Raw genomic sequence first — 21,924 nt, 5'->3', positions numbered from 1 at the left:
AGCTCTCGGACTAAATCTAAAATATCTTAAACTGTGTTCTGAAGATAAACGGAGGTCTCACGGGTTTGGAGTGAGTCATTTATGACGATTTTGCTATTTGGGTGAACTAACCCTTTAATGATACGCTAAGTAATAAACCAAAACTGCCAGTAGGTGGTGGTAAATCTCTAAATGATTAAGTCATTGAGTCATTTATTCATTCCTTTGATTTGTTCAAAAATCGTTCGTTTGACTCATTCAGGAGTGAAGTAAAGGGTTCTCTATGAATGGTTCATTGAATCATTAGGCTTGTTCGACTTGAAGCAGATCATCATTATCAGACCGATCGTGTGAGACAAAGAACCAAAAGAGCTTCGAGAGCAGACGACTCCTTGTGCTTCTGAATCACACTCACAGTACTTTGATGTCACACACCGGTCGGTCTGATGGTGATGATGTCACACACCCGTCGGTCTAATTGTCATTAACATAACAATATCAGTTAATTTCCAAGTCTTTCTGTTAGTGAAACAAAAACTAAAGTCACATTATGTTTGTGATTGGGTGTTCGGTTTAGAAACAGTTCACTCAATCTTAGTTTCAAATTAAAAATAGATCAACTGTCAGATTCATGCATATCCCATGAGTTGCTACTTCATACATCATCAATACAAAACTGTGCTGAACTTTGACAAAAGGTGATTTTATAATGTCTGAATATAAATCTAAAAGCAAAACGCATCAAAAGGTCTGTATAATGGAGTGGAAACTCATGAGTGCTCAGCCATCTACTGCTTCTAGAGGGAATATCCTGACCGTTTCATTCTAGAGGTTTCCAACAGGTGTCAGAATTCTTAATCATTGCATATTGGCCCTAAATTAAAAATGAAAAAACCTTCTTTATAGTGAATTTTACATAAAATATTCCCATTTTTTATTAGTACAAAAATACCAAAAATTAAAAAAAATAATTCAAGCAGCAGCCAACACTGACCTTGCACCGCTGCGTGTCGTTTGAGAGGAACGTTCTTCCCAAACAGCTCGAACTAGACCATTAACAGCTGAGAAAACCATCAGAAAACCAGTGATACAGGCAGAGGCAAACAACTGAAACAGGACACCAAATGATGCTTGTGATATTTATTATACATGACAGAAATTTGGTCATTACATAGAAATAAAAAAAAAAAAAAAAAAAACTTTCTAACAGGACTTTCTGGTGGAGACTAAAATCATACAAGACCTCCAGTGTCTTGAGGCTGAACGTCCACGTTATTTCACATGAAGCTCATTAAGTTCAGTGAATGTCACAATCTGAGAGGCTTCTTGGTTCATTGTGGTTGTCTGACAGACGTGAGAGTGAACACACACACACACACACGACGAACAGAGACGCTAAAGATGAGACACATGTACAACATGTCAGATTTCTGCTGGCCAATAAATGCTCTGTCTAAATCAAATATATCCATAAACAACATGAGGCCAAAGTTATGCAAACATGCATAAAATCACTGAGATATGTACTTCAGCTCAAGAGTTTCCGCTGGTAGCATTTTTAAAGGTTTCCAAAAACATTGACCAAAGAGAGCCACCCTTAAAAGAAACAAATGAATGCGTTCGACAGCCGTGGTACGGCACAGGTGAGCGTTCAGACACAGGACTCTGAGCTCCTCGTGTTGCTACGAGCCAAAAACGACCCTAAACAGAGCACATGCACACAATCCACCCACTGTGACCCAAAGCCGTTAGCAGAAGCGGAGTCCTGCGCCGGCGTCTCAAAGCTGATACAAACCATTGTAAAAGCCATCGAAGAGCCACCGTGGAGAGCAAACCGCAACCGAACACACGAACTCAAGGTTCAAGTAAACAACCTTGGCATTTCCAGAGGAACAGTTACACTGAATTAGCATCATTTTGCCAAAATACATAAAAGAAGAAATGCAGTAAAAGCCTGCAGCTACTCAAAGGACTGCTTAGAAACAAGGGTTTATGCACCATGTGCATAGAACTAGCAAAGCAACTTCCGGACCACAAAAAAAACATCCGTAAAACAAACTGCCTCGGTCTGCAGAATATTAGGGTGTTTCTCTTCGGCCTGATGAACTTCTTCACGCAGACGCCAGCGAAACGGTGAGACGATTGTGAATCTCCTTCGAGATGAGCTGAGACGATCTTAAACTAAACACTTCCGTAAGAGTTTCAATAAACACAGACTTCATTCACAGTATGAACTTAAGCAATTTGAGACGGGCGGCTTTGACTAATCTATCAGTTAAAAGGGAGGAAGGCCCTTTGATAACAGGCTCTGGCTCTGAAAGAGACTTAACACAAAAGCATCTGTGAGTGTTTGAGATCTCGGATCGAAAAGAATAAAGTGAATTCCAGAAAACTCATTCTTCCATTTCATCAGAGGAAGCCCATGTGCTTCAAACAACACAAATAACATCTCAAACAAAGGCACGACAGCACATCTCAGCAGGAGGAAAGATTCACCGTAATGAAGGTTTGGAGAATTCACAGCAGCTCAGAGTGATGTCCAGCAATCAGCTGCGGTCCGCACGATTCAGGCCTCGACCGAACGACTGCAGTAAAGAAAAGAACATCCCGCGTGGAGGAACAGTGGCTTGGCTTGAGAGAAACACCAAACGAACATGAGGTCTGCTGCAGTCCAGACAAATCAAACTTTGAACACTGAACAGTCATGATATTCACCACGCAGAACATGTGCTAGCCTCACAGAATAACACGTCACGCTGCACAAATATTCCTCCTCACGTGACGTGCTCCGCTTCAGACAGACAGGGCGGATGTGAAGGAGAAATTAGCTGCTAGTTTAACCTTGTTGCGTGCCGTTCGCCGGCCAGGGCTGTCTGTAACGCAGGTTTTCCTGCTCACTCCATGACCAGCAGCTGAAGTCATGAGAGGACCGTTGGCCGACTGAGGCTGCTGATCGTGAACCGGCTCTGGTTCAGACGGAGCGTGCGGATGAGGCTCGAAGCGGATCAGATCCCCGGGCTGCAGCTGCACCGGGTCGGGCCGAAGCTGAGGAGACGGGAGACAGGAGGGAACCGGAGCACACAGCAGATCCACAGGAGAACCCAGACACAGCAGCTCCATCTCACCTGCAGGACACACACAGATTCATTAGCTCCAGCGGATGACCGGTGCACAGGCTAACGATCGGCAGTCTTTACCGCTGGCGGGGCTTTCGGCTGACCGGGGCTCTTCATCAGGACACGGCTCGTCTGCAGTGACCGCAGGACTGGCACGAGCTACACACACACACACACACACGAAGAGAGAGTGAGTACACTGGTCCATGGCACTTAGTTCTCAGCTTCGTAGGGTTTTTGGGAATGGAACGGTAGATATGCAGGGATCACAAGGATGGTGTACTGGTTGGTTATATCTGACCGATTGTGGTGGCCAGTCTGAGCAAAAATGCCAGGGACCTTTTTTTGTCCCAGTCCAGCCCTGGGGGTAACCCTTTTTTTTTTTTTTAATGGTTGGGCATTTTTATATTTAACTTCTTCTGGACTGATGCAACACCCGCTGAGTGCCATCAACCAACTTGAAAGATCAAAGAGAATTTAATTAATATAACTCCAACTGGATTCATCTGAAACAACACCCAAGATGCCGGGGGTGGGGGGGTAATTTATGGGCTAATTTTCAAACCCTGAGAACATTCACTGGATTCGGCTCAGGTCATCATCAGATCATGCAGGACAAGTTATTTCTTTTGCTTAGAACATCAGGGTCAGACGTGATCGTGTTTTGATCACCTGACACCTTGAATTATACTGAATGCACTCTTTATACCATCCAAGAGCATTCATCACATCTTCAGACAAAAATGATTAAATGTCTCCTTTTATGCTCCAAAGAAGAAAGTCGTACAGGTTTGGAAGCATGTGTTAGTGCAAGTAAATGACACAAATAATGATAATCTACAAAAAGAAGAAATTGAGGCTTGAAGCTCTTTCACAAAGCCATTCAGTCATCACTGACTTGTACTTTCCTTTTTATATGAACAGGCACTTCACAGGAGTGACAGAAAAATGGAAGGAAAATAAATAAAGGATTCTGCTACCTCTCATGTCGTTCTTCAGGACGATGATCTTTTTGTGACCGTGACCTTTAATCCAGACCACCTGTTCAAAACACAGAATGCATTCATCGAGAGGCATTCATGTGAGTGCGCTGAATCAAAAGAAAGCTAGTGCGAGTGTTCGGGCACCTGCGGTATAGCAGCCAGCAGATCCTCCAGCGTCTTATAGCCGTACGTCTGCGGCTGAAACTCTTGGCCGGTGTATTTGCTGAAGGCACCGCAGAACTCCGACAGGAAGATCTGGTTATAATGATACGTGTGAAGCAGCGCACGGATGCTGCGGGCAAACTGGTAGAGTTTGGTCAGCCTCACACGCTCCTCTGCGTCACCGTCATCATGCTCGCCTTCAGAGAGCTGCAGAAGAAGAGAGAAACGGTCAGCGTCAGGACAGAGCGAGCGCTGGACGCGTGCCGCGGCTCTCACCTGCAGCAGGTACGGCAGACTCTTCAGCAGCTCGTTCAGAGAGATGAAGCCGTACTCGCAAGAGTTGAGCGGTGCTCCATAGCTGAGCTCGTACTGCTTCCTCAGCTCCTCCACTCCGAGATGATCATGATCCTCAGGAAGTGACATCATCAGGGCCAGCAGCTGAGACGTCAAGGCACGCAGGGACTTCCTGTTAATCAGCTGCACCTCTTTCCCTTCGGGAGTGTCCACCACCTCGAGAGAGAGAGAGAGAGAGAGAGATATGCCAAAGATCATCTAAGGAGGCTTCTCAGTGCAATGAAATGAGATGACGTTCACCTTCACCACGTGGCAGAGCTTGTTGAGCAGGGCGGGCAGCGTGGCGGCGTCGTAGTCCTGCAGGCGGAGGCTGTAGCCAAACGTCTTGCTGTATTCACTCAGCAGCTGACTGACAGGAAGTGACGAGTCTCTCTGGGCCCGAAGCAGCTTCACCAGCTGAGCCACTAAAGCTTTGACGCGCTCCACCTCCGTCAGCGCCAGCAGCCGCTCCTCTCCACACTCCAGCACCTGACACACAAACACAGCGTGTCACAGACTCCTGCCGAGTGCTCGAGTACCTTCACATCTGCACCGTGTACAGACCAGAAGAATGTCTGGAATGGCCTCAAACAGCTCCATGAGTTTGGTGAAGCCGTAGTAGGAGAGCTTGCACTGGCGTCCGAAGTGGTGGTGATACGTGGGGATGAATTTGCTGAAGGGCATCCGGAAGTGCGGCTGATGTCTCAGAAGATCTACCACCTCCTTGCCAAACTGCCGTGTGCGCTCCAGCTCCTCCACCGTCCGCTCTGAGGGAGACAGACCCATTCAGCGGCTACACCATGGCCTAACCACTCACGACCACAACATTACTGTACGAGTGTGTATAAGTGTATGAGTGTGTGCACGTGTGTGATAGTGCACGGGTGTGCGTGTAAGTGTGCGGGTGTGCACGTGTGTGAGTATGAGAGTGTGCGTGTGAGTGTACGGGTGTGCACGGTAGTGTGTGTTAGTGTGCGGGTGTGCACGTGTGTGAGTATGAGAGTGTGCGTGTGAGTGTGTTAGTGAGCTAGTGTACAGGTGTGCCCGTGTGCGCGCTAGTGTGTGTTAGTGTGCGGGTGTGCACGTGTGAGTATGAGAGTGCGCGTGTGAGTGTACGGGTGTGCACGGTAGTGTGTGTTAGTGTGCGGGTGTGCACGTGTGTGAGTTTGAGAGTGTGCGTGTGAGTGTGTTAGTGAGCTAGTGTACAGGTGTGCACGTGTGCGCGCTAGTGTGTGTTAGTGAGCTAGTGTACAGGTGTGCACGTGTGCGCGCTAGTGTGTGTTAGTGTGCGGGTGTGCACGTGTGTGAGTATGAGAGTGTGCGTGTGAGTGTGTTAGTGAGCTAGTGTACAGGTGTGCACGTGTGCGCGCTAGTGTGTGTTAGTGAGCTAGTGTACAGGTGTGCACGTGTGCGCGCTAGTGTGTGTTAGTGTGCGGGTGTGCACGTGTGTGAGTATGAGAGTGTGCGTGTGAGTGTGTTAGTGAGCTAGTGTACAGGTGTGCACGTGTGCGCGCTAGTGTGTGTTAGTGAGCTAGTGTACAGGTGTGCACGTGTGCGCGCTAGTGTGTGTTAGTGTGCGGGTGTGCACGTGTGTGAGTATGAGAGTGTGCGTGTGAGTGTGTTAGTGAGCTAGTGTACAGGTGTGCACGTGTGCGCGCTAGTGTGTGTTAGTGAGCTAGTGTACAGGTGTGCACGTGTGCGCGCTAGTGTGTGTTAGTGTGCGGGTGTGCACGTGTGAGTATGAGAGTGCGCGTGTGAGTGTACGGGTGTGTACAACGGTGACAGAGAGAAACGGTTCTGACTGTCTGCACTTTTTGTCATATAAGACCCTAACATTGGGTGTGAATGGATGAACTGTTCGTGTTACATGAATGCGTGACGCAGCGTATTCGCAGCAGTGCTTCACCTCTCTTAGGAACAGAGATGAGCGTGTCAGCATTCTGCTGAGAGACCGTGATCGTTGTGTCTGGAATCTCAGCCAGCAGGTCCATCAGATCACACATCCCATAATCCACCACCTGCCAGTTCCTGGAGAAACACCTGACACAAACAGATCAGGACGAAGCAGTTAGCCTCATGCTTCAGCAGCACAGAGAGATGCTGTACAGAGATCCTCACCAGTGATACGCCTGCGTGAAGTCCCTGATCACCACCTGTTTACTGGCCTGAAACTTCAGCAGCTTCAGCAGGTCTTGAGTGAAGCGTTTGATTTGAGCACGATGGGTCAATGTCAACAAACGCTTGGAGCCTAAACCCAGGATCTGCACACACACACACACACACACACACACACACACACACACATATTTTAAACTGGCTGAGGAATGTAAGAGAATGTCAAACAGATGTTAGCGTGTGTGTGTGCTTGTGTTCACATTCAGACCTGCAGCACGTGAGGAACGGCCTCCAGCAGCTCCAGCAGTTTGGAGTACCCGTAGTCGGACACACGGCACTGCTTGGCAAAATGGTGGTGATACGCTGGAATGAACTTTGTGATGGGCACCAGACAGGACGGCTGGTTCTTCATCAGATCCACCATCTCTCGGCTGAACTGGATCAGCTGTGGGTTCCCGACCGGACTCTTACTGCGCTGCAGCCACGGATCTGACAAACACACAGAAACAAACTCACACACACGTGGAATGGGACATTATATAGACTTCCATTGTTTTCAAATACAGAGTTATACACTTTTAACCTCAACCCATTCCTACCCCCTGCTCACTTCTGAGTACAGATTTGTCCCCAAAATATGGTTAAGTAGGTACACACACACCTGCGTTTGGTGGCGGGGGTTTGTTGTGAATCCACTTGATGATCTTGAAGCCGTTCTGGGCCGTTACGATAGTGACTCCAGGGATGCAGGTGATGAGGTGCTCTAACGGGACGCTTCCCTCCAGCTTCCCCTCCTCTGCTACGGGTAAAGGACTGAACTCTGCTGCATAGCACTCTGGGAAACTGTACAGAGAAAGAACAGTCACGTGTGCTAAAGAGATTAAAAATACCAATGAAATAAAGTAGGTTTAGAAAAGAATCAGCCCCTTTGAAATAATCACACGTTGTTGCTTTGTGTGTGTGTGTGTGTGTGTGTGTTACCTGAGCAGCGGCACCGTTCCCTCGTGACTCTGCAGTAAACTGTGGACATGAGCAGCCAGAACTTTTAGAGACACCAGCACAAACGGGATCACGTAAGAATCCGGATCAAAATCAGATTCACTGAAACCAGAAGAGAAACATCATAAGTTCAGAACTTCCTCTCCAGCCCAAAAAGAGCTTTTACTGAAACTAAACCGCAAACATGAAAATCTGCAACTTGACGAATACACGTGTGCCCAGATTCACCTGAAGTCCTGCTGAGTGCAGTGTTGTCTGCAGACGGGCTCGTGGTACTCCAGCTCCTCGAACAGAACTGGACTGGCGGTGCTGGAGCTGTTGTGAGAGTGTGCGGATCCTAGCGGGCTCTGACGGGCCTGAGTGCTGGACAGCAGACACACCAGCCGCCCGCCGCCCTGCTCACGCACACACACCACCTCCGGCAGCCGGTACAGATCACTGACCACCAGCTTACGACCGAACCTGCAGCACACACACACACACACACACACACACACAGATCAGGAGTCGAGTCAAACACACGAGAGCACACGCATGTCTGAGCACGTCACTCACTTCCTCTCGTACGTCTCTGTGAACTTGTAGAGAGGCAGGCAGTTGGCCGGAGCGTCCTGCAGGATGTTGATGATCTCTGAGCTGAGGAACAAACACAGTCAAGATCTAGGACAGGAAAAGAGAACAGAAGCAGAGCCTGTGGGATACCTGAGGCAGGTGAGAGATTTGTTACTGGCTCCGGTGACGAGAGACACATGAATCCTCTTGCTACCGATTTTATAGCGATGCAGCAGACTGACGGCGCCGATGGCCTGCTGGAGCGAACTCATGTGAACCCGTGCCTTCAGCTGATAGTCAGTGTGAGGACTCAGATCCACACTCTTCACCTGAGAGAGAGAGAGAGAGAGAGAGAGAGAGAGAGAGAGAGAGAGAGAGAGAGAGAGAGATGAACGAAACTCCTAATGCACTCAGGTTTTGAATTTGTGAAATGCAACTCACTCTGCCATGTTTAGCAAACACGTCTCGTAGTATTTGCTGCAGGTCCTTGCGTGACATCCTGTAGTCCAGATTAGTGACCTGAACGTCCACTCCATCAGAGAAGGGCTCGGCCAGGCCATCGGTGCAGATGCTGGGGGACGGAGCGGTCAGCGGAGACGATCGGTTCGACAGGCACGGGGACGCGCTCCTGAAGAGAGCAGAGAACAACCAACACGTGACAAGAATGCAAGAGAGATTTATAAAGTGTTTAAAGATCATGTGATTTACTAACCGTGATGACCATGAGCTCTGAGAGAGCATCATGGGACTGAAGTTCCGCTGCAAACTTAGTTTACTGAATGCTGAAGGAGTGCTGACCTGAAACATCTGGCCAGGAGAGTCCCGCCTTCACACACACACACACAAGCATCCAATTACAATCACTTCACAATCTCAGAGCTCATTTAATAATAATAATAATTATAATAATAATGCTGTCAAAGTTATATTTTAATTATATATTTATTTTTGTTTAAATGCAGTATTGGACCTGGTCCCAAACACACTCTCTAGTAATGACCGGGAGAATGGTCGAGGGTTATGATCAGGCAAGAGGTGGGACCGTGTAAATATTGGAGCAGGTTTCCAGAGGAGGGGAAAATTAAGGAGTGGAAGGAGGTTTTGATCGGCCAGTTAGGAAGATTTAGCTTTGTTTCACACAACTAATCTGTGTTGGCTTCTGCTTGAAGATGCAGCGGCCGCAGGAATGACAGACTCCACCCGCGTCGCTGCCAGGGTTTGTACATGTGGGGTGGAGTTATCAAAATAGGGGCGAGGCCTTGTTGGGGAAGGGGTGTGTTTGTTTTGCTGCATTAACTATTTTTCCAAAATCTGATCTCTGTGTGTGTGTGTGTGTGTGTGTGTGTGTGCGCGTGAGAGAGCAAGCGTGTGTGTACAGGTGCTTTTCAATGAAATGGAATGTTATGGAAAAATTTAATTTACTTCAATAATTCAACTCAAATTGTGAAACTCATGTATTAAAAAAATAAAATTGTGCGCATCTTTCTTCCACACTTTTTCCTTCCACTCAACTTTCTGTTAACATGCTTGGATACAGCACTCTGAACACTTGTGAACAGCCAGCTTCTTTGGTAATGTTTGTGACTCCTTGTGAAGAGTGTCAATGATTGTCTTCTGATCATCCGTCAGATCAGCAGTCTTCCTCATGATTGTGGAGCCTAGTGAACCAAACTGAGACCATTGTAAAGACTCACGAAACCTTTGCAGGTGTTTTGAGTTGAATGGCATGTCACCATATTCTAATTTGTTGAGATTTGTTCCGATTTGTGAATTGGTGGGTTTTTGTTAAATGTGAGCCAAAATTAAATCACAATTAAAAGAACCAAAGACTTAAACTACTTCAGTCTGTGTGCACTGAAATTATTTAATACACGAGTTTCACAATTTGAGTTTATTAAAATAAAACTACTCACAACATTCTAACTTATTGAGAAGCACCTGTATGTGTGAGTGTACGTGTGTGAGAGAGAGAAGAGTGTGTGTGTGTGTCCGTTGGGGAATTAACCCTGAATGCACACCAACTCACGGAGACTTGTGTAACTGTGGGGACCTAAATTGAGGTCCCCATAGGTACAAAAGCTTATAAATCATCCAAAATGGATTTATTTATTTGAGATTGTTAAAAAAAAAAAAAAGGTAGGAAGTTTTCTGTGAGGAGTAGGTTTAGGTGTAGAGGGATGGAAAATACACAAATGTGCTCTGCCTAAGAATCCCAGCGGTACGGTGGTCACTCGAAGGGGCACAGATTGAACTAAAGAATGTTTAAACCGAACAGTAGAGCGTTTTTCAGTGTGTTTGGCTGAATGCATTTTATGATGAAATTGAACAGAAATGAAAATGTTAAGTTAGCAATGCTTGGAACTGTGTGAGGCGCGATCACTTGGATTTTAGCCTTATAAAACTGTGGAGACAACTTTGTCGCTTTGATTTGTGGTCATATGCATGTGTGTGTTGGGTTACCTGCGGCTGCGCTGCGGCGGCTCTGCCGGTTTAACGGCTGCACACAGGACCGGGAGACTCTGGGGAGAGGCAGTCGCAGGACGGGTCACAGCACTCACAGCCTGCAGCAAACACACACACATCGCTGACTTACACACGAACACACGGCCGATTCCCAATGAGGCGAGAGACAGGAATGTGACGGGGAGGACAGATGAAGACAGAGGAAGATGAGTCTCAGCAGCGGCACACGCCACAGGTCAGACAGCAGCGGGACGGCGGCAGGACGAGCAGCGCAAGCAGGGCAAGCGGCAGCACAATGAGAAGGGCATGAGAAGAGGAAGCGTGCGATTGGAGGATGATGGGGAGGAGGCGGGCAGAGGCGGGTACACAGCTGACCTGGGGGAGGGGTTTCATCACAGGGCTGCATGAGGAGGCGTGGCCTGCTCTCCTGGGACTATACGGGCGCTCGGGGGCGTGGCTTCCGCCCTGGCATGAGCGAGATGCCCGCCGCAGGCGACGGGGCGAGTGCGGCTTCTCCACGGGCAGGAAGACCGAAGAGGAGGAGGCGGCAGGAGGCCGGCGCTCCTCTTCCTCCTCCGGGCCGTCGGGAGAGAAGGACAGCACGATTCGGTGGCCCAGGACGTCTTCGTTCTCCATGCGCTTGCGGGCGCGCTCGGCTGCATCAGTGCTGGCGAACCGGAGCACGGCGCAGCTGCCCGACACACCCAACACCTTCCCTCCACAGTTATTGGAGAGCCGCTGCAGCCGGTTGGCCACTGCTTTGGTGTCGCGGTGCGTGGGGAGGCGGTGCACAAACAGAAGGCTGAAACTGGGCTGAGGAGCACACACACAAACAGCACTCTGGGAGATCTGAGATGGTGCTGGAGTTCAGCGTCTAGCCCGCCGCTGACAGCTTTAACTCTCTACCAACCCCAATAAAATCTCAGAGCATGGAGTCAGACAGTGAACGACTTTACGATCACATGATTACAGCAGCAGCATCCAAACACTGCGCTGCATTCAAACAGAAACACCAGCCGGCCGGTCTCTGCATTCATCAAACCAGTGTTCACCTGTAGGAAACGCAGTCAGGAACAGAGAGTGAGGTGTGGCGGCTGACCTGAGATTTGACGATCATCCCGGGAGGAAGGTCTGAGACGAACTCCTCGAAAGCGGCGCGCAGGTGTGCATGCTGCAGCAGGGCAGACGAGGCCTGGCTCTTGTGGACCAGAATCACCTGGAACCCGTGTCGATGCCGCAGGTCACTCAGCTCACTGGCGAAGTTCACGTCCGCTGTGTGGAGGACAGAGAGCGCTGACGTTAGAACGACTGGATTCGGTTTCGTGTTTTACATGAGGCCAGCTTACAGTGTTTGTAACTAGGCTGTGTTTGAATCAGTCTTAAATGTTGTCTCTAACCCTTATTAGATTGAAGGGTCACTGCTGCTGGTGTGTCTAGTCTACCTGAAACCAGTTCATCACTGTGTGTTTGCGGTCAGTTCAGTCTAGTTTTGACAGGAGCAGCTAAAGCTTTACACTTTTCCACATTTGGAAATCCTGCTTCCTCCTAATGTCCTCAGGTTACTCAGGAGATCATGTTTCTGATCACAGGTGAAGGAGGACGCTCATGACGCTCATCTGTGTGACGCCAGAAGTTCAGAACGAGAACCTTCTTTTTAATAAAGGTTTAGTTTTGCTGGAGGAAGTAAAGCGGATTTATTTGACTCATTATAATCAAGCACTTTCATCCAAAGAGATAAACAACAATCTGATTCGTCATCATGTAATCCCATCAAATATAAGAACCCCAGTTTTTTCACGTTTGCAGACACGTACATGAGACAACGATGACTGTGGCGGGAGCGGCGTGGGTCTCTGCGAATCGCCGGAGGCTCTGACGCAGTTTGTCATCTGCTGCATTCTTGGCGGTGGCATTAATGTGTGCGACGGTCACCTGAGCGAGAACAGAGAAGCCGTGAAGAAACGCTCTCCTGAAGAGGAACAGCAGTCACAGCACAGTGAACACTAATGCACCTGGCAGTTGTTGAGCTCCTGGATGACGGCCTTGTTCTCCTTGTTGATGTCACACACACAGATGAACTCGGCCTCGCGGTGTCCCTGGAAGAAGCGCTCTCGGAGTCTCTGCACTACGGTCGCCGCCGAGCGTCCGCTGGGAACCGCACAGTTCTCGATGTCCCAGAACACCCCGATGGGTGGCAGTGTTTCGGTCTCCAGAGGACCTGCGACACAGAGAGACACACTCCAAACACACACCACAGGCACAACCTCAAGAGTCAAAACGTGTGTTTTGTGTGTGTACGGACCGTATTTCTGTGTGGTTTTGCCGAAATGGACCCCCAGCAGACCGTCAGACGATGCGCCCGTCACACCACAGCCGTTGCACACAGGGACAGGTGGAGGGATGTTCGGCCAGACCTTCTCCGAGTCAACATGTAAACTCTGAAAGCAGAAGAGACTGATGTTAGATTTCAGCGCAGAATCCACCCGACAGCCCTACAGTGAGTTTTACCACATTTCTGCCTCGCCCTCAGTCAGTCGAGGCTGTGCTTTACTGAGGAACAAAGGATGTGCTCCCAAAAACAGTAGTGCGATACACCAACCTTTCTCCAGCAGTCCTGCAAACAGTGAACGCCCTTCACACACTGCGGTGCGCGGCCCACACTCAGGTGCAGAGAGCAGAGGTGAGAGGGTGAGGACGGGTCACCGTGAGAGAGAGAGGGCGCTCTGTGGCACAGACAGACGCCCGGCGGGGCACAGGTGTGCTGCTGCCTCAGACCCCCACAGCAGGGCGCTCCCACAGACCCGGCGTGAGGAAGGGTGTTTGTCTGAGAGAGACACAGAGGAAAGCCTCCACCCGCTTCACCACAACCCTGCTGCAGGTGGATGCTGGCCTCACAGCGGGAACACACGCTTACACTGAGGCGGCCCGGCCCAAGACACGGCGGAGAACCGGTGCTGTGGAGGCGAGGAAGAGGAAGAAGAGGAGGAGGAGGAGGAGGAGGAGGGACGTCCTTCAGCTCCAGGACCGGATCACGGACCTCCATGGAGTCGCTCTAGAGAAACACACACACACAGAGGCCTTGAGAACACACAAATGTGCTCGTAGATCACTTTCGCGCTGCATCGCATTTCTGACGAGATTCAACACAAACACAGCAGCAGGTTTAAATCTTCAGGAGCGTCTCAGCAGGTGAGAGAACACCTGAGCATCGCACCTGTCTGCCATCAGCACCGCACTGACCTCAGATCAGCGACAAACACACGAGAAAAACACCAGCAAAGCCATCCGACAGACGACACGGGCCGCCAATCAGTCGAATCAAAGCTAATGAGCCTCACATGACACTCTAAAGAACGGATTGCTTTACGCGCTGCTGTTTGCTCCAGATTTTCTGTCAGTGTTTGTTTTTGTTCGCGCGACTGCCGTGTTCCGCGCGCTGCCCGTCCGTCACCGTTTACGGGTTCGTGGAAACACCATCAGACACATGAAATAATCCTTTGTGACGAAAATCGGACAATGTATTGCTTTAAATAAGGACATTTTGAATTAAACAAAGCTCACCTTCTCGCGCCTGCCGCTGTGTCTCCAGAGTCTCCCTGGTTACCAGACTTCCGACTGATCGGTGCCGTAAACCAACGCTGATGTCGTAAAATGAGCATTGTTTACACCAGAGCGGAAGCGGTTTGCAGCGCTTTTTTCTATTGTGTAGAAATATTGGCTATGTATCTAAAAGGCTACATTCTCACATTTTTAAATGAGGCGAGTAATTTACTGAGACAATGTGTGGCGTGTCGTTCAAAACTCAACGAAAACTGAAACGACCCTGAATCACTCGATTTCACATCATCGTTTATTAATGATCTAATATAATAATAATAGTGGAAATGTTACAGAAGGACAATAAACTGCATGTTCATGTGCGCGGCTGTAATCAGAGCTCAAGTGTTTATTATCCTGACACACATATGAAGAAAACATTAATTCACACTAAGAACACAATTATAGTTCGATCCTCTAATTTACTATAAAAAGCCTTTCTGGTGACATTAAAGCCTTGAAAACTAAACACAAACTAAAGATGGCTAAATACGTAAATATATAAAGTAAAAATAGAAGACCATTCAAAACCATGATACGTGTAAAGAGCTAATTTTAAAAAGACTATAAAGTAAATCTAATGTGATTTATGAGCCGAGTTGACTATATTTATCATCTGCTGCTCAAAAACAGCTGCTGATTTACAGCACATCTATACTTTATAACTGCTTCTTTATAACAGTAGAAACAAATAAAGTGGTGCAGTTAAAAAGTAACGTTATTTGGTGTTTCACATACATTATTTACACAGCAGCTAGTAAACACAGAGCCACCATCGAGACACACAGGAAGAGGATCCGGAGACGCTTCTGTGGCATCAAATCATGTTAACAATAAAACAATTCAGGTTTATATATATTTTTTAAACATAGTTTGAGAAGGACTCCTTAAATACAGGGAATGTGAGAACACACAGTAATACTAACTGTAATACAATTTACAGTTCTAATGAGTCACTGGACTATATATTTCTCAACAACATACAGAGTGTGATGAACGAAGCCCATGAGCATCAGTCAGAGGATGAACAGCTGGAGCAGGCTTCATTACGATGACCAACAGATGCACACTCACAGCGACACACAGCATGTGCTGCTCTCACACGAGATGAAGAGCAGAGTCAGTGATCAGCAGTGCTCTACAGTCTTACAGGGTCAGTGAGGTCAAGCGTCTGCCGCTCACATGTGCTCATACAGGAACACGTAGTCTCGAGCGAAGGCCAAACGTCAGCGAGGTCTGCTCACGCTCGCTCGCCGCTGTGGATCCTCTGGTGCCGCTTCAGTTCTCCCGAGCGGAAGAAGTTCTTGCCGCACTGCGTGCAGTGGAAGGGCCGCTCGCCCGTGTGGATGCTCTGGTGGCCCTTGAGCCGCTCCAGCCGCGAGAAGCTCTTGTCGCACTGGTTGCAGTGGTAGGGCTTCTCTCCGGTGTGGATCCGCCGGTGCTCCTTCAGGTGTCCCGACTCGGAGAAGCTCTTCCCGCACTGGAAGCACTGGTAGGGCCGCTCGCCCGTGTGTGTTCTGTGGTGCCGCTTCAGGTCGCCCGATCTGAAGAAGCTCTTCTCACAGAGCGTGCAGCGGTGGGGCCGTTCTCCGGTGTGGATGCGCTGGTGGCCCCGCAGGTGCCCGGAGTCGGAGAAGGTCTTGTCGCACTGCAGGCACTTGTAGGGCCGCTCTCCGCTGTGGATCCTCAGGTGGCGCTTCAGGTCTCCGGAGCGGTAGAAGCTCTTGGCACACTGCGGACACTGGTAGGGCCGCTCGCCCGTGTGCATCCTCTCGTGCTGCTTGAGGTGGCCCGAGTCGGAGAAGTTCTTGCCGCACTGCAGGCAGTGGTAAGGCCGCTCGCCCGTGTGGATGCGCTCGTGTCTCTTCAGGTCCCCGGAGGTGGGGAAGTTCTTGCCACACTGGAAGCAGGGGAAGGGCCTCTCTCCGCTGTGGATCCGCTGGTGCCGCTTGATGTCGTTGATCCGGAAGTATTTGCCGCAGTCCTGGCAGTGGTACGGCCGGTCCGCAGAGGGACGACTGGGGGTCTTGGCCGGATCGGAGAGAGACAGGCTTTTAGGGTTGGATGTGCCGCAGCAAGCCGTGAGACACTCTCCGGTCTGCTGCTGCAGGTGCTGAGCTGCGGAGAGAAACACAATTAACCGCAGTCCGCTCCAGGTGAACACATGCATGTTAGAAACACATGAAAGACATTTCAGTGTCAAGATATCATATTCATTCCAGTCTTAACCAGCATCAGTGATGATAAAATGTAGCTGAATAAATTCACTGGTGGACAATAATGGGTGACAGACAGATTATTAGCACATTTTATAGATCTAATTAAAGGGACTTTCATCTCATTGTTCTGATCCACAGAACAAAGTCAGTAAATCTGACAGAATGATGATGTTTGTCCGAATGTCCCTCTAAGTGACCGCACACCATCAATTATCAATCAATCAATCAATCACCTTTATTTATATAGTGCTTTAAACAAAATACATTGCGCCAAAGCACTGAACAACATTCATTTGGAAAACAGTGTCTCAATAATGCAAAATGATAGTTAAAGGCAGTTCATCATTGAATTCAGTTATGTAATCTCTGTTCAGTTGAAATAGTGTCTGTTTTAATTTGCAATCAAGTCAATGATATCGCTGTAGATGAAGTGACCCCAACTAAGCAAGCCAGAGGCGACAGCGGCAAGGAACCGAAACTCCATCGGTGACAGAATGGAGAAAAAAACCTTGGGAGAAACCAGGCTCAGTTGGGGTCAGTTCTCCTCTGACCAGACGAAACCAGTAGTTCAATTCCAGGCTGCAGCAAAGTCAGATTGTGCAGAAGAATCATCTGTTTCCTGTGGTCTTGTCCTGGTGCTCCTCTGAGACAAGGTCTTTACAGGGGATCTGTATCTGGGGCTCTAGTTGTCCTGGTCTCCGCTGTCTTTCAGGGATGTAGAGGTCCTTTCTAGGTGCTGATCCACCATCTGGTCTGGATACGTACTGGATCCGGGTGACTGCAGTGACCCTCTGATCTGGAGGTTACGGTGACCTCGGAACAAGAGAGAAACAGACAAATATTAGCGTAGATGCCATTCTTCTAATGATGTAGCAAGTACATCGGGTGTTATGTGAAGTGTTCCCGGTTCCGGTTTACCTAATTAATGCAGCCTAAAAATCCTTTAACGGATTTGGATATTAAAAGCATATTAGTATGTTATGTGTATGCCAGGTTAAAGAGATGGGTCTTTAATCTAGATTTAAACTGCAAGAGTGTGTCTGCCTCCCGAACAATGTTAGGTAGGTTATTCCAGAGTTTAGGCGCCAAATAGGAAAAGGATCTGCCGCCCGCAGTTGATTTTGATATTCTAGGTATTATCAAATTGCCTGAGTTTTGAGAACGTAGCGGACGTAGAGGAGTATAATGTAAAAGGAGCTCATTCAAATACTGAGGTGCTCAACCATTCAGAGCTTTATAAGTAATAAGCAATATTTTAAAATCTATACGATGTTTGATAGGGAGGCAGTGCAGTGTGGACAGGACCGGGCTAATATGGTCATACTTCCTGGTTCTAGTAAGAACTCTTGCTGCTGCATTTTGGACTAGCTGTAGTTTGTTTACTAAGCGTGCAGAACAACCACCCAATAAAGCATTACAATAATCTAACCTTGAAGTCATAAATGCATGGATTAACATTTCTGCATTTGACATTGAGAGCATAGGCCGTAATTTAGATATATTTTTGAGATGGAAAAATGCAGTTTTACAAATGCTAGAAACGTGGCTTTCTAAGGAAAGATTGCGATCAAGTAGCACACCTAGGTTCCTAACTGATGACGAAGAATTGACAGAGCAACCATCAAGTCTTAGACAGTGTTCTAGGTTATTACAAGCAGAGTTTTTAGGTCCTATAATTAACACCTCTGTTTTTTCTGAATTTAGCAGTAAGAAATTACTCGTCATCCAGTTTTTTATATCGACTATGCATTCCATTAGTTTTTCAAATTGGTGTATTTCACCGCACCGCGAAGAAATAATAGAGCTGAGTATCATCAGCATAACAGTGAAAGCTAACACCATGTTTCCTGATGATATCTCCCAAGGGTAACATATAAAGCGTGAAGAGTAGCGGCCCTAGAACTGAGCCTTGAGGTACTCCATACTGCACTTGTGATCGATATGATACATCTTCATTCACTGCTACGAACTGATGACGGTAATATAAGTACGATTTAAACCATGCTAATGCACTTCCACTGATGCCAACAAAGTGTTCAAGTCTATGCAAAAGAATGTTGTGGTCAATTGTGTCAAACGCAGCACTAAGATCCAATAAAACTAATAGAGAGATACACCCACGATCAGATGATAAGAGCAGATCATTTGTAACTCTAAGGAGAGCAGTTTCAGTACTATGATACGGTCTAAATCCTGACTGGAAATTATGACTTTAAAACACCCAATGACAAAACTTTCTAATCCATATTTTAAATTAACCCATATAAAACTGAAAGAGTGTTAGTTCTTGCATTTATAAATAAAATACTTTAAGACCTACTCAGGGTTAATGCCACAACTGCAAGCAGAAAAACAGCTTACAAGTTATGAGATTGAAAATGATTGTGTCATAAACACAAGACAAGTGGGAAAAAAATAAAGAATAACGAGCCGTGTATCTGTGTGTGTGTATATATGTTTATGTATCTGTGTGTGTGTGTGTGTGTGTGATTTAGAGCTGCATGATTAATAGTTAAAAGATCGTAATCTTGATTTAAACACCCACACAACCTCATCTCTAAATAACAATGAGTCTTTTAATAATAACTTTTAAATGGTGTAAATTAATATTTTGTCACAGCTTCTAGTAAAGTAAACACTATTTGGTTTAGTTCGTAATCGGGATGTCTATTGGACACACACAAAAAAAATCAAAATTTTCTCAGAATTGTGCAGCTCTAGTGTGTGTATGTGTGTGTGTGACCCCAAAGAACTAGTTAATTATAGACCAATCTCGAATCTCCCTTCTCTGTCCAAGATACTAGAAAAGGTGGTATCCTCACAATTATATTCCTTCTTAGAGAAAAATGGTATATGTGAGGATTTCCAGTCAGGATTTAGACCGTATCATAGTACTGAGACTGCTCTCCTTAGAGTTACAAATGATCTGCTCTTATCATCTGATCGTGGGTGTATCTCTCTATTAGTTTTATTGGATCTTAGTGCTGCGTTTGACACAATTGACCATAGCATTCTTTTGCATAGACTTGAACACTTTGTTGTTATCAGTGGAAGTGCATTAGCATTGTTTAAATCGTACTTATATTACCGTCATCAGTTCGTAGCAGTGAATGAAGATGTATCATATCGATCACAAGTGTAGTATGGAGTACCTCAAGGCTCAGTACTAGGGCCGCTACTCTTCACGCTTTATATGTTACCCTTGGGAGATATCATCAGGAAACATGGTGTTAGCTTTCACTGTTATGCTGATGATACTCAGCTCTATTATTTCTTCGCGGTGCGGTGAAATACACCAATTTGAAAAACTAATGGAATGCATAGTCGATATAAAAAACTGGATGACGAGTAATTTCTTACTGCTAAATTCAGAAAAAACAGAGGTGTTAATTATAGGACCTAAAAACTCTGCTTGTAATAACCTAGAACACTGTCTAAGACTTGATGGTTGCTCTGTCAATTCTCCGTCATCTGTTAGGAACCTAGATGTGCTACTTGATCGCAATCTTTCCTTAGAAAGCCACGTTTCTAGCATTTGTAAAACTGCATTTTTCCATCTCAAAAATATATCTAAATTACGGCCTATGCTCTCAATGTCAAATGCAGAAATGTTAATCCATGCATTTATGACTTCAAGGTTAGATTATTGTAATGCTTTATTGGGTGGTTGTTCTGCACGCTTGGTAAACAAACTACAGCTAGTCCAAAATGCAGCAGCAAGAGTTCTTACTAGAACCAGGAAGTATGACCATATTAGCCCGGTCCTGTCCACACTGCACTGGCTCCCTATCAAACATCGTATAGATTTTAAAATATTGCTTATTACTTATAAAGCCCTGAATGGTTGAGCACCTCAGTATTTGAATGAGCTCCTTTTACATTATACTCCTCTACGTCCGCTACGTTCTCAAAACTCAGGCAATTTGATAATACCTAGAATATCAAAATCAACTGCGGGTGGCAGATCCTTTTCCTATTTGGCTCCTAAACTCTGGAATAACCTACCTAACATTGTTCGGGAGGCAGACACACTCTTGCAGTTTAAATCTAGATTAAAGACCCATCTCTTTAACCTGGCATACACATAACATACTAATATGCTTTTAATATCCAAATCTGTTAAAGGATTTTTAGGCTGCATTAATTAGGTAAACCAGAACCGGAAACACTTCACATAACACCCGATGCACTTGCTACATCATTAGAAGAATGGCATCTACGCTGATATTAGTCTGTTTCTCTCTTGTTCCGAGGTCACCGTAACCTCCAGATCAGAGGGTCACTGCAGTCACCCGGATCCAGTACGTATCCAGACCAGATGGTGGATCAGTACCTAGAAAGGACCTCTATTGCCCTGAAAGACAGCGGAGACCAGGACAACTAGAGCCCAGATACAGATCCCCTGTAAAGACCTTGTCTCAGAGGAGCACCAGGACAAGACCACAGGAAACAGATGATTCTTCTTCTTCTGACTTTGCTGCAGTCTGGAATTGAACTACTGGTTTCGTCTGGTCAGAGGAGAACTGACCCCAACTGAGCCTGGTTTCTCCCAAGGTTTTTTTCTCCATTCTGTCACCGATGGAGTTTCGGTTCCTTGCCGCTGTCGCCTCTGGCTTGCTTAGTTGGGGTCACTTCATCTACAGCGATATCATTGACTTGATTGCAAATAAATGCACCGAAAGGTGACTTGACTTAAGAGAGTGTGTGTGTTTGTGTGTGTGAGAGAGAGAGAGTCTGTATGGATGTGTGTGTGTGTGTGTGTCTAGACACTCACCGAAATGAAAGAAGTCCTCCACACTCTCGTCTTCCTCTTTGACTCGGACCCCCTGCGGACGCCTGTAGCGCTCAAACGGGTCTGAGGGCAGAAACTTCGCGCTAGAGGAGAGAGACTGGGGCAGTTTAGTGTTTGTCGACAGAGCCTGGGGCAGTTTGTTCCCGAAGTCCTAAAACAGAGTGAATAACATCACACACACACACACATCGCGGCCGCGTCAACCGGGACCGACAGGAACATATTCCACAAACACACGCTCCAGATTAAACTCATTCTGACAGCCCCTTCATCACCTTTAATCGAACAGAGTGAAACATTATAACCGCAGAACACGTACCAGATCCATCCTACTCGTCCATTTGTGTAAATTATCAACGAAATTCATCGATGAGCAGGAGAAAGAGCAGACATTTGATATTCACCGGAACTCGCTCCTGTTTTCACGAGCACAATAAACAACAGCGCCACCTGCTGTAGAGGAGGACACACACACACACACACACACACACACACACACACACACACACACACACACACACACACAAACTCTCTCCCTCTCTCTCAGACATACACTCTCTCTCACACACTCTCTCTCTCTCACACACTCTCTCGCTCTCTCTCTCTCTCTCACA

At 47.0% G+C, this 21,924-nt stretch overlaps 2 protein-coding genes across 8 annotated transcripts; both read right to left on the bottom strand.

Moving 5' to 3' along the window:
* Positions 1 to 1,104: 1,104 nt before the first annotated feature.
* Positions 1,105 to 14,346, bottom strand: LOC128015327 (meiosis regulator and mRNA stability factor 1). Of its 7 annotated transcripts, XM_052599061.1 has the most exons (25): positions 14,264 to 14,345; positions 13,302 to 13,754; positions 13,005 to 13,140; positions 12,715 to 12,920; positions 12,517 to 12,634; positions 11,802 to 11,974; positions 11,078 to 11,515; positions 10,700 to 10,800; positions 8,952 to 9,065; positions 8,681 to 8,867; positions 8,390 to 8,568; positions 8,243 to 8,323; positions 7,916 to 8,149; positions 7,670 to 7,789; positions 7,350 to 7,531; positions 6,957 to 7,177; positions 6,692 to 6,834; positions 6,480 to 6,613; positions 5,138 to 5,340; positions 4,835 to 5,062; positions 4,517 to 4,750; positions 4,223 to 4,447; positions 4,076 to 4,136; positions 3,177 to 3,254; positions 1,105 to 3,104 (listed from the first exon to the last, which is right to left on the bottom strand). In XM_052599061.1, the coding sequence occupies exons 2-25, from the start codon at positions 13,743 to 13,745 to the stop codon at positions 2,773 to 2,775; spliced, it is 4,572 nt and encodes a 1,523-aa protein (XP_052455021.1). In that variant the 5' UTR covers positions 13,746 to 13,754; positions 14,264 to 14,345; the 3' UTR covers positions 1,105 to 2,772. The 7 variants fall into 7 exon arrangements, with proteins under 7 accessions (XP_052455021.1, XP_052455018.1, XP_052455022.1 ...); XM_052599058.1 differs by having other exon boundaries at positions 12,715 to 13,140; positions 14,264 to 14,346; XM_052599062.1 differs by having other exon boundaries at positions 12,715 to 13,140; positions 13,617 to 13,754; positions 14,264 to 14,346.
* A 188-nt stretch (positions 14,347 to 14,534) lies between these two features.
* LOC128015328 (zinc finger protein 239) lies at positions 14,535 to 21,792 on the bottom strand. Its single transcript, XM_052599066.1, has 3 exons — positions 21,630 to 21,792; positions 21,293 to 21,461; positions 14,535 to 16,417 (listed from the first exon to the last, which is right to left on the bottom strand). The coding sequence occupies exons 1-3, from the start codon at positions 21,675 to 21,677 to the stop codon at positions 15,540 to 15,542; spliced, it is 1,095 nt and encodes a 364-aa protein (XP_052455026.1). The 5' UTR covers positions 21,678 to 21,792; the 3' UTR covers positions 14,535 to 15,539.
* Between the last annotated feature and the right edge of the window lie 132 nt (positions 21,793 to 21,924).

The sequence above is a fragment of the Carassius gibelio genome, chromosome A6, assembly GCF_023724105.1.
Source record: "Carassius gibelio isolate Cgi1373 ecotype wild population from Czech Republic chromosome A6, carGib1.2-hapl.c, whole genome shotgun sequence".
NCBI lineage: Eukaryota > Metazoa > Chordata > Actinopteri > Cypriniformes > Cyprinidae > Carassius > Carassius gibelio.
The sequence above is the reverse complement of the archived record's forward strand: the minus strand, read 5'-3'. Positions and strand labels throughout refer to the sequence as shown.